Source organism: Oncorhynchus mykiss, chromosome 11 (genome assembly GCF_057628025.1).
Source record: "Oncorhynchus mykiss isolate SJ-2025 chromosome 11, ASM5762802v1, whole genome shotgun sequence".
NCBI lineage: Eukaryota > Metazoa > Chordata > Actinopteri > Salmoniformes > Salmonidae > Oncorhynchus > Oncorhynchus mykiss.
The window spans coordinates 58,878,710-58,891,320 of NC_143032.1; the positions used below are offsets into that span (position 1 = coordinate 58,878,710).

General features: G+C 42.6%; 1 protein-coding gene across 30 annotated transcripts in view; it reads right to left on the reverse strand.

The window, feature by feature from the left end:
- sorbs3 (sorbin and SH3 domain containing 3) overlaps positions 1 to 12,611 on the reverse strand; it is a 38,120-nt gene that overhangs the window by 8,744 nt on the left and 16,765 nt on the right. For 15 of the 30 annotated variants that reach the window (XR_016484606.1, XR_016484600.1, XR_016484598.1 and 12 more), the window contains exons 2-9: positions 11,123 to 11,200; positions 9,818 to 10,030; positions 8,618 to 8,696; positions 8,026 to 8,162; positions 7,240 to 7,303; positions 2,859 to 2,894; positions 2,677 to 2,758; positions 2,098 to 2,212 (exon numbers count right to left, since the gene is read on the reverse strand). Coding sequence is in view for 18 of the 30 variants with exons in the window: in XM_090190644.1 (XP_090046770.1) it covers positions 2,098 to 2,212; positions 2,677 to 2,758; positions 2,859 to 2,894; positions 7,240 to 7,303; positions 8,026 to 8,162; positions 8,618 to 8,696; positions 9,818 to 10,030; positions 11,123 to 11,134 (738 nt within the window). In the remaining 12 variants the exon portion in view is untranslated. The remainder of the gene's footprint in view (positions 1 to 2,097; positions 2,213 to 2,676; positions 2,759 to 2,858; positions 2,895 to 7,239; positions 7,304 to 8,025; positions 8,163 to 8,617; positions 8,697 to 9,817; positions 10,031 to 11,122; positions 11,201 to 12,611) is intronic. The other 15 variants (XR_016484607.1, XR_016484604.1, XR_016484602.1 and 12 more) reach the window with 2 other exon arrangements.

A 12,611-nucleotide genomic window follows, 5' to 3' on the forward strand; every position in this document is an offset into this window, starting at 1 on the left:
TTTTTATATCAATATCAAATCATTTTGGGGTAACAATTAAAGGTCCATGTCACCAGGCAGGCCAAAACTCCAACCGAAACAGGCTGAAATTTCAGGTGGTCTTTTCAAACAGCTCTTACACTAAAAAGATATTATCATTATTTTCACAATTTCACAGTATTATTCCAACCTTAAAGTGTGGAAATATATATAAAACACAGGAAAATCACATTCTTGACTGCACTGGGTTTTTAAATACCTTACCATACTAGTTTTCCAATAAAATTGACAAAAAGCTATTTCTCAAGCAATCATTTTGCTAGGACTGTCTGGGAGTGGGGGACGGAAAACTAAAAACTACCTGTTATTGGCAGATTTGGAACTGGCTTTGTTATTGGTTTATTTACCAATTTACCACATTGTGATGTCACCAGGCAAGCCGAAACTCCAGCCCAAACCTGCTGATTAGAAGGTCCTGTGTAGATTGTATTTTCAACCAGCAACTATCAGGAAATAACAGAGATCACATTTTTTTCCCAAAAAAATGTAGTGTCATCAGCCAATGCAAAACACAGGCAAACTGGATTTTGACTGCACTGGGCCTTTAAGAAGACATATGTTCCAGTAGCTTACACTAGAAAGAATTGCTACACTACTTTAAAAGGGTATAAACTTAAGAAACCTTCAACTCCCAACCCCTTTTTCATGTTCCTTGAAATACCTTGGCAGAGTGAGTTCCTGTGAAAGCCAAAGTATTCTCTCAGTCAGTAGTCATCACTACAATCACAGGCAATGATATCACTACTCAGGAGTTCAGCACTTGATTTGGTCTGTCCTCTGTAATTGTGTGATTCTCTGTACACAGGCTGGCCTGAACTGAGGAGAGGAGTTGCTGGAGGTAGAAGCTGTACCTAACCACAGATCTAGGATCATATTACAATACCTCCAATCCTTAACCATTAGGGGTATTAAACACATCTGACCCTGTATCAGTTGGTGAGGGACAATTTCTACCTATTCTAGAGCAAGCCTGGTGATGACCTTCAGAGTAAATGAAATACGCCTCCATACTGTGAAACATTACGCACCACAAGAGGTTAACAGGCATAATCAGTATCACAAGACGCCTGGGCCCTGTATTTGTTTTCTTCCCGCTGTGAGACGCCAGGCTCAATTTGCACCAGATCTGGGGCTTGGCGACAAGAGCCATTCAAAACGTCAGCCCAGAGACAAACACACTCCTCTCTAAATCACTCAGAGTATTTTAACAGACAGACATACAGTATTCAAAGGGCCTCATGCATGCATGCACGCACACACACACACACACACACACACACACACACACACACACACACACACACACACACACACACACACTCATGGGTAGTTCCGAGTCATTTACTCATTTTAGTAAGGGCAGAAAAGTTAGATACATTTCCAAGGGAACACATGCATCAGAGACAGCAAAACATACACTGTTGACCATCCAGTAGTTTATGGCAGTTCATGGTTAACAAACACTGTCTTCATGTTCTTCTGTTTGTTCTACAAATTATGATCTCGAAATTAAGAAGAAAGCCGGAACACAGCTGGTGTGGGTTTGCCATTGTAGCAATGATCGCATTAACAACTTCCTGATTACCTGGCGTGAGATGCTTTTAGCTGAGAAGCATTCCAGGGTATTGACACAAACTAATCCTAATAAGAAAGGGATAGGGTGTTTGCCATTGTAGCAATGATCACATTAACAACTTCCTGATTACCTGGCGTGAGATGCTTTTAGCTGAGAAGCATTCCAGGGTATTGACACAAACTAATCCTAATAAGAAAGGGATAGGGTGTTTGCCACTACGAGCAGCTATTGTAGGCAGCCCACTCCACACTAACAAATACAGTACAAAGAAAAACTCTCAAAAATAGTTCTGAAGCTAAGCCACAAATCTTTTGAAAACCTCAATGAAAAACATGTTGCTTTAAAATCAGGAATTATTTGCCACAGTGCAACCTTTAAATACAAACAAATATGTTCAATCCAAGTACCAAAAATGTGTGGTAAAAAAAATGTGTGGTATTGCTACATGTTAAGCACCCTGGTAAAGGAGGGTAAGGCCTAACCTGGCTGTGGACCTCTGAGGTGGTGCTCTGCCCAGGCTCAAAGTCAAATATGCTCCTGGGTTGTGGTGGCTCCCCCCATCGGTCTGAAAGCTTATCTTCAACCCCCAGCTCACTCCTGAAACACAATCCCCAACAACATGCATGCACGAACACACATGCACGCACACGCGCACACGCACACACACACACACACACACACACACACACACACACACACACACACACACAACACAACTTAATCATGGTTTCATTGTCAATGCCTGTAGGAACAGATCCAAACGTGTCTACCTGGCACTTGTTTTTGTCTCTCCCCACACTCCTTGTCTTGGGTCGGGGTTTGGAATTCACACTTATACCATTCACCCAATTACCATGTTGACTGAAGTAGCACGAACTGGGTGTTTCACAATGACTGACCACATGCTTCTGATATGCTGTGAACTTGGTCATGGTGTTACAGTAACAGAAACAAATACATTCTAACATTCTCAACATGAGCTCTACTGTTGGTTTAAATGAGGAGGTTGAACGTGGAATCTCCCAGTCCTATTCAGTCCCATCAGTCTCTCCCAGTCTCACCAGTCAGGGAGGGCTCCGTAATTGTCCATATGGGTCTGAGTCTGCTGCCCACCGGCTGAGTCAGCAGCAAGGGCCCGGCTCCCTGAGGATCAGTCAAAATTAGTGTTAGCAAAGACTGGCCATCTGACAGAGTAGATAAGTTACACCCCAGAACATGGCTATGTTATTTCCACTTTACTCACGTTCAGCAGACCATCGCTCAGAGTCCTCGTCAGTTTCTAACAAATGGGCAAAGATAGCAGAGTTAGAGGGATTTAGAGAACATTAATCATAAATAGTACACTCACCTCAACTAAGGAGCCTGAACCATGAAAAACAGCCCCAGACCATTATTCCTCCTCCACCAAACTTTACAGTTGGCACTATGCATTCAGGCTGTTCTCCTGACATCCGTCAAACACAGATCTGTCTGTCGGACTGCCAGATGGTGAAGCGTGATTCATCACTCCAGAGAACACGCTTCCACTGCTCCAGAGTCCAATGTTGACTTTACACAGCTCCAGCCAATGCTTGGCATTGCGCATGGTGATCTTAGGCTTGTGTGCGGCTGCTCGGCCATGGAAACCCATTTCATGAAGCTCCTGACGAACAGTTCATGTGCTGACATTTGAGGTAGCATGAGTTAGTGTTGCAACTGTGTTGCAATCAATTTTATGCGCTACACGCTTCAGTACTCAGCGGTCCCAATCTGTGAGCTTGTGTGGCCTACCACTTCACGGCTGAGCTGTTGTTGCGCCTAGATGTTTCCATTTCACAATAACAGCATGTACATTTGCCCGGGGTAGCTCTAGCAGGGCAGAAATTTGACGAACTGACTTGTTGGAAAGGTGGCATCCTATGACAGTGCCACAGTGAAAGTCACTGAGCTCTTCAGTAAGGCCGTTCTACTGCAAATGTTTGTCTATGGCGATTGCATGGCTGTGTGCTTGAATTGCCAAATCCACAAATGTTAAGGCATGTTCATGTACTTTTGTATATATAGTGTATATTCTATTCAGTAGGGCCCTGATTCCGAATTCCGTCTCAAGTTAAGCTCACGTAAATGGAACGTTATTCCCTTTTTATGCACTTTTCTCTATATATGCGTATTCTGAACTTGAACTTAAGCATGAGAATAGTGTGCTATTCATCCGCTATTAGTTTCGGGTGGAGATCAAATAAATGAAGGAGTGGCAGAGATGTGTCCACAGTTACGCCGTATTCTGACCTTGACTCAATTCCCTAATTATTCCACCACCTTTACATGTGAGGAAACCATGAATAAGGTCGAGCAATCTGCCGGACCCAGGTTGAAAAAGCATCTACTTTAGATACATCTACTAACAGCATTCTCCATGCACTGTAATTTACAACTTGATAAGAGCTATTGACAAGAGCTATGTAAATGAATAATCCGATTGGATAAGGGAGTTGTAAATATAAATTACACTTGTTTTAGATCTATTTTACCTTATAATTGATGGAGACAAATGTGAAACCAGTCATATGAAAGCAAACTGAAGCATATCAACATATCAGCTTTCCCACAGTAAAGTTTATGAAATACTGTGCCATTATGCTGAATTGAAATTATACAGTCTTTTAATTTGCAAGGATGGGCACTTTCAAATCTCTTAGTTATAGACTACCCCGACTTTCTCTGTTTCCTGTTTCTATCATGTTAAATATTAGCCACTATCGGTACCGACCCTCAGTAGGTATAATAACAACATATATTCAACTGCCAATTTATCATTCCATTTAATTACATTGTTTTTATTAACTTCATTTGCCATCACGGTCATGTGGTTGTTGAAGAGGATGACTAGTAACAGTTAATAATATAAATATATATTTATATTATTAACTGTATATATATATATAATTGAATTGTTATGGAGTGGAGTGCAGATCAAGCTGTAACAGTTTGAACCTGACGTATGGTGCAGTACTTGGTTAGTGCAGGCAATAGATGAGGGTATAGCCTACTATTGTACACTATTCTACCTATTATAATGCTATGTACACTAATCTGCCCAGCTGCCCACTGCACTGAGGCTAGGTAACACGGTCACCACTGATAAATCCATGATAATCGGAAATTTCAATAAGCATTTCTCAACGGCTGGCCATGCCTTCCTCCTGGCTACTCCAACCCCGGCCAACAGCCCCCCCCCCCCCCCCCCCCCACCTCTTGGATAGCTGCAGGGGGTCATCCCCCTCTTCAAAGGGAGTGACACCCTAGACCCAAACTGTTACAGACCTGTATCCATCCTGCCCTGCCTATCTAAAGTCTTTCGAAAGCCAAGTTAATAAACAGATCACTGACCATTTCGAATCCCACCACACCTTCTCCGCTGTGCAATCCGGTTTCCGAGCTGGTCACGGGTGCACCTCAGCCACCCTCAAGGTACTGAACGATATCATAACCGCCATCGATAAAAGACAGTACTGTGCAGCCATCTTCATCAACCTGGCCAAGGCTTTCGACTCTGTCAATCACCGTATTCTTATCGGCAGACTCAATAGCCTTGGTTTTTCTATTGACTGCCTCGCCTGGTTCACCAACTACTTTGCAGGCAGAGTTCAGTGTGTCAAATCGGAGGGCATGTTGTCCTCTGGCAGTCTCTATGGGGGTACCACAGGGTTCAATTCTCGGGCCAACTCTTTTCTCTGTATATATCCAAACGAGCTTCAATGCCATACAACACTCGTTCCGTGGCCTCCAACTGCTCTTAAACACTAGTAAAACCAAATGCATGCTTTTCAACCGTTCTCTGCCCACACCTGCCCGCCCGACTAGCATCACCACCCTGGATGGTTCCGACCTAGAATATGTGGACAACTATAAATACCTAGGTGTCTGGTTAGACTGTAAACTCTCCTTCCAGACTCATATTAAACTTCTCCAAAATCAAATCTAGAATCGGCTTTCTATTTCGCAACAAAGCCTCCTTCACTCACGCCATCAAACTTACTCTAGTAAAACTAACTATCCTACCGATCCTCGACTTCGGCGATGTCATCTACAAAATAGCTTCAAATACTCTACTCAGCAAACTGGATGCAGTCTATCACAGTGCCATCCGTTTTGTCAACAAATCACCTTATACCACCCACCACTGAAACCTGTATGCTCTAGTCGGCTGGCCCTCGCTAGATATTTGTCGCCAGACCCACTGGCTCCAGGTCATCTATAAGTCTATGCTAGGTAAAGCTCTGCCTTATCTCAGTTCACTGGTCACGATAACAAACACCCACCAGCAGTATTGCACACGTTCCCGCAGGTATATCTCACTGATCATCCCCAAAGCCAACACCCCATTTGGCCGCCTTTCCTTCCAGTTCTCTGCCGCCAGTGAATGGAGCGAATTGCAAAAATCGCTGAAGTTGGAGACTTTTATTTCCCTCACCAACTTTAAACATCAGCTATCTGAGCAGCTAACCGATCGCTTCCACTTAGTCCATCTGTAAATCGCCCACCCAATCTACCTACTTCACCCCCATACTGTTTTTATGTACTTTTCTGCTCTTTTGCACACCAGTTTCTCTACTTGCACATCATCATCTGCTCATTTATCACTCCAGTGTTAATCTGATGAATTGTAATTATTCGCTCCTATGGCCTATTTTTTGCCTACCTCATGCCTTTTGCACACACTGCATATAGACTTTCTTTTTTTTCTACTGTGTCATTGACTTGTAATTGTGTTATTGGCTTGTTTATTGTTTATTCCATGTGAAACTCCACGTGTTGTTGTCTGTGTCACACTACTTTGCTTTATCTGGGCCAGGTCACCGTTTTAAATGGGAACTTGTTCTCAACTAGTCTACCTGGTTAAATAAAGGTGAAATAAATCAAAAATAAAATAAAAATCTTCTAACATTACCATGGGTCAAAGAATGGAATATGGCAATTTTCAGAAGGAATCAAACCACTGTATATTTGATTCATCAATATATTTTGTGTGTAAAGGCTCTCCAAACCATTTTTTTAAATTATTCCGTACTTTCCTAACCCCAAACATTCCAATGCAATTCTGATATGTGACTAATGCAAATATTTTCTGTACTCTGCCAAAGGAATCCATCACCTGCACATTAATCAGGTTGGTGCCTATGGCACAATGAACCAGCGCAGTAGACACTGCTCTCAGGAGGCATCAGTGGCTGTGAAACCTGTAGTGGGTTAAAAGCCAACTGCCTGGAGAGTGGTGACACCTGAGAATCAGTTTTAAACTCCATCCTGGCCATTCCTGTCCTGTCACTCTGAGGACCTGAGTGCTGCCTGTCAATACCACCAAGCAGACACATAACCAGAAATAGACTACTGATATACAACTGGATATAAGAACTGGTATGAAGGAATACATTTAGGATGGTGCTAGATATGTGGAGATACTGTAGATAAGTTGGAATGATTGGGTATAGATATCAAAACATCTTGAGAGTTCTCCTGTCCCTGGAATAATCTGCCTTCTGGATCAGCTCTCTGGAGGCTGACATTGATAGAAAGGAATTCTCTGTCTGGGCTGGTGTGAGTGAGTGTGTGTGAGAGAAGGTGAGAGGGAGGAGAAGTCATACCTTCTGGCTTCTTGTGGATCTGCCTGAACATGCTTCTGTACCAGTCTTTGGGCTTGTTCACGCTCTGGTGTGAGAAAAGAAGGAAACATGACAAAAACACCTTGTTAGACATATGAGAAAAAGCTCTCAGAAGTTTCAGAGTACATGAATGAGGACATTTTGGCTCCAGGTAAATGACAACTACAGATGTTGGATTTTAATTTGACCACTCTTTTGTTGCTGAGAGTTTTGCTGTACCGCAGGAAATGCAGATGAGCTTCATGTGTTACATAAATTCAATAATAATTTCTTTTTTAAATGTATTTTTGGATTTATCCTTAATTTAACTAGTCAAGTCAGTTAAGAACACGTTCTTATTTACAATGACGGCCTACCCTGGCAAAACTCGGACAACGCTGGGCCAATTGGGCGCTGCCCTATGGGACTCCCAATCACGGCCGAATGTGATACAGCCTGGATTATATTAACAGTATTGCACTTTTCATGTAGCCTCCTTTTGGACAGCTAATAGCCTAACCATCGATCAAGCACCATTATAGACTAAACGTTTAAATCCTGTTTCTGCAGGATTATTTTACTGCGACAACACTGGTCAAATTAAGATCCTACACCTGTTTGAGTGTACCAAGGAGTATTTATTATCTGCGTGACCAGATTAAGAAAAAGTCTGGGCCCTAGGGCGATATATGGTTATAATATGATATAAATATAACAATAATATATGCTACGTAGCAGATGCTTTTATGTATGGTTATGCAAGCTGCTATCTGTCTGTGTTCATCTTACTGATCTTGAGGCGATGGGCATCCCTGTTTCATCCACTGGGCCGATCCCAGAGAACTTGATGAGCCGCTCCTCCCTTGTAGCAACCCTGCGTGGCAGAGTGGAAGAGCCCCTGGTCTGGACTCCATTAGAAAGACCCCCTGTTACAGAAAGACAGGACAGACCTGTTATCAAAAGCAATTCTAACTGTCCTCATTTTTCTATTACATTTCAGCTGAGTAGCAGTATGAACATTCAAGCCTTCTTCACCACCATTGCCACTGGGTGGCCACAGAGTGCCACTGTGAAATGGAGGTTGTTTTCATTTATGAAGCAATTGTGTGGTTAATACCCTGCGTCATATAATACATTTTAGGGTGATAATAGTATGATTGTGAAGGCTTCATTTGAAACACAGAGTTCTGAGAATCTTTTAGCAGAAGATTGCAGACTGCGACCGCAGCACAAATCAGTCATGTCTCCATTGAGAGTATTCCAGAGTGTTCTGTCTTCTCTCCCACCAAAGATCCCATAAGACTTTGCACATTCATGACTTAAACATAAAACTCAAAATGTAATGCTCTATATGATAATTTAAAGAAAACTATAATCCTACCATTTGATTGAGCAGGGCCATAGTATGATCCAAAACGAAGAGGGTCGGTAAGAGGGTCACTCCCATTGACCTCTGAAACCTAAGATGGAAAATCAATTAGTCTGATATAAATATTAACAGTTGGAGAGCATGTGATTGTATATATGAATTTTGTGTAAATAGTATTTTTGTTGTCTCTTGGTGTCTTTACTATATATAACTCTTCATTATTATCCAGGTCGCAATTGTAAATGAGAACTTGTTCTCAACTTGCCTACCTGGTTAAATAAAGGTGAAATAAAAAATAAAATAAAATGTATTTTTAAAAAAAGTAATATCTTATGTTGTTCTTGTCTATTACTGTTCTGTACTTCGTCGTGTACTTGTACATTCTATGTGGACCCCGGGAAGAGTAGCTGCTGCATGTGCAGGAGCTAATGGGGATCTTAATAAACTAAACTGTGGAAATAGTCTGTAGTGCAGGACACATTATCATATATTGGATTAACCAACACAAATGCAGGTCCTCTATCAAGATCCAGTATATTCCAATCCAGTGGCATAACACTGAACCTGTGATACTAGACAATTCCACAGAAAGGAGCCGTTGTCTCTCAATATAACGTGTGATCTACACAGAGTGTGCAAAACATAGGAACCCTACTCTTTCAGACATAGACTGACCAGGTGAATCCAGGTGAAAGCTATGATCCTTATTGATGTCACTTGTTAAATCCAATTCAATCAGTGTATTAGATGGGGAGGAAGACACGTTAAAGGATTTTTAGGCCTTGAGACAATTGAGATATGGATTGTGTGTGTGCCATTTAGAGGGTGAATGGGCAAGACAAAATATTTAAGTGCTGTTGGGCTTTCACACTCAACAGTTTCCTGTGTGTATCAAGAATGGTCCACCACCCAAAGGTCATCCAAAGGTCTTAATTTGATCACCCTGTTTCAGGAGAACTTTCCTGCAATGCAGGACATTTAAAACCTTTAGTGCATTTGAGGTTGAACAAGGCCTCTGAAGTTTGCAATTTCCACTTAGAAATGTCAGACTTGATTTTCCCTTAAGAAAAATGTATCAACCCCTACATAAATGTACATTAATTATAATTCATATAATAATTCACATTTCCTATTGCTGCAGGATTATTTTCCTGCTGTAGCAAATTGGCCCGAATTAAGATTCTACATCTGTACAATAACCATGTGTATCGCCTTAACAGTTTTGTTTGCCTTAATGAGCTCCACGGGTGGCAGTCTTGTGGAATGGAAGGGGCTGAGAAGGGGGGTGGGGAGCCCCGGGGAGATGACCACCACCTCCTGGGTCAGGTCTGGAGGGGACAGGTGATGCTGCTGGCTGGAGGGAGGGCCATCGTCAGAGAAGACGATACGAGAGCCATTCAGATGGTCCAGGATGTCCACACGTTGCTACAGGAGAGAGGCAGTTGAACACTACATCTAAACACAGCCATGTCATTTTGTTAATGCTCTCTCTCTCTCTCTCTCTCTCTCTCTCTCTCTCTCTCTCTCTCTCTCTCTCTCTCTCTCTCTCTCTCTCTCTCGCTCTCTCTCTCTCTCTCGCGCTCTCTCTCTCTGTGGGAGGTCGGGTGGGCTTGTTAACGACATTGTTTTTATGTGGACATTAATTGACCCTAACAGTGGGGCTCCTGGTGAAAAGGCCTCTCATTTATTTAAAGCAGAGCAGCAGAAGGATGTGCTGTTCCACCCACTTCATCATCTCCCTTGCAGAGGCTGTAGAAAGGGCCCATTCAGGACCTAGATCAGGGGGCTGAAACAGGAGAGGCCCATTATAAGCCCATTAACCATCCATTCAGTTGGGCCTTGTGTTCTCCAACTAGGGGGAGTGGCCCAGGCCGAGGGGGTCGAAAAGGGGTCGCTGATGTTGACCGCAGTGAAAGTGCACCAGCATTAGTGATTCTCCCAAAGCCCTCCCCTGCTCTCTAAGTTTCCGTGTCAACTGGTCAGCCTCCCTCCTTGCTGCCCAACACTGCCCCTCTTAGCCTATTCCTGCGTGTTTGAGTCCACAAGGGGCATTTCAGCTCTCTCTGTGTGAACTCTGGGGGTCATGGGAAGCTCTTGTGCCTCTCACACAGGATGAAACTGTATCTAGCTATTCCGAGAGATACCATTATGGAGCTAGGACTGGGGCATTTTCATGGAAATTGTAGCCTATAAATACAGTAAATAGCTGTTATTTTCATTCTAACTTATGTGTTGTTGTTTTGCCTTGTTGTATAGCATCTTTAAAAGGCACCTCTCTGTATGCTGTTCATGCCAACTCTGCCAAGGCAGACTTCAAAGATTATTTTCTCTGACACAGCAAATTCAATTTGTTTTTAATATCTCTATCAAATCTTCAATACTTTGGGTCTGCCTGAATATGTTCTTTCATAGAATTCAGTTCTACTAAGAATCTAGCTCTCTTCATGTGGAGTTAGAGAAAGATGTCAGTTTTACTCTCAAATCCTAAATCAAATTTGTGAGCCAAAATGCCTGTACCTGAGACTGCATTTCATTTGTTATGAGCCTGGCTGGTCTATGACACCAAAGTCTTTGTGCAGCCGCCAAAGTATTCACCTGTGATAAACAAAACACACATACTGGTTAGATGGTGAGCAAATAATTGATATCAAGTCACTCACATGCAGAGAACACCACGGTAGCATATTCTCTTACACAACACCCTAAAAGGAGACAAACAGATTTATGGTCAATTACCTCTTATTCCAGAGACAATTGCATTATGCCTTTTAGTTGGGTCACGTCCAAGTTTTGAAGGCAAATAACCCACACTGGTTGAATCAACGTTGTTGTGAACCAATCTGGAATACACATTGAGTTGACGTCTGTGCCCAGTGGGAAGGGACTGACCAAAGAGCTCAGGAGCTGCCTGCACTGATAAAAGTCACTTACAATGCAACAAACTGTGCTTCTTCAGTTATTGGATAATTTTTTATAAATGCCGAACATCACTCCCAGAGATCTGAACTTTGATGCAATTCCCGGCAGAAGAGCAGGCAGGCATTCAAGACTGAATTGTGTGTTCTCTAAAGACGAGTGAACGCATTCCAGATCAAAATAGCATTACTGTCTAGAAAACGTTGCACGTCTATATTACATGTTAATGTGTAACGTCCTTTGTTGGGTCTCTGTGGGGTTGATTGATTCATCCTATGCCACAGACCATTCTTTTCAATGGAACATTTAACATTTAATCTCTGAGTCATTAGTCTGTCTGCCAAACAACCTTTTCGTCCATAAATCAAAACTAAGTCATGAGTTGAGTTGACTGGGGTTCTATTAACCCACTGTCAAGGCATTCTGAAAGGAGAACGTTTGTTATCCTCCTATCCCTGTTACCACAGCAGAGGCCATTCAAAACATGAGTCACAACTCTCCCTAAACTCTTCCATGACATACAGTGAAAGAGAGCTGTGGGAATGGCCACCGTGGCGAGAGTGAGCCATGTCAGGCTGAAGTCAGGTCCTAATCACCAGCACCTTGGAAAATCAGATTAGCTGTTTCTACATCAAAGGCCTTTGGGGACTCAAAGGGAGGTCATTTCCTCTCCTCTACAGTGGCTCCAAAAACCCATAATAACAGGGTTGGCATGGAAACGCAAGACCTGAAAAGATCTACAACTGCTACCATGGGACTTGAGAATTGATACGTGATTATTAAGACTTTCCATTTGAGATCAACTTTCTCCGACTTGTGCCTTGGCCAGGCGAGGCTGAGAGCTGTCCAAGAGTATTTGGGTTGATGGGTTTTCCATGTGGCCCGCAACTTTACGGACTGTAATCATTATGGTCAGTGCTTAGAGACAGATATATGCACTCTGTCTGTGTACAGTACAACAACAACAAGACAAAATGTAGCAGAGAGATCCAATCAGTGTTTCTGGTTCCGGACAATGATGTCACTCTTTCTGACTCATCACCTCCGAATAAATCAGGTTACGTAAGAGGGAAAATATGGGAAACGGGGG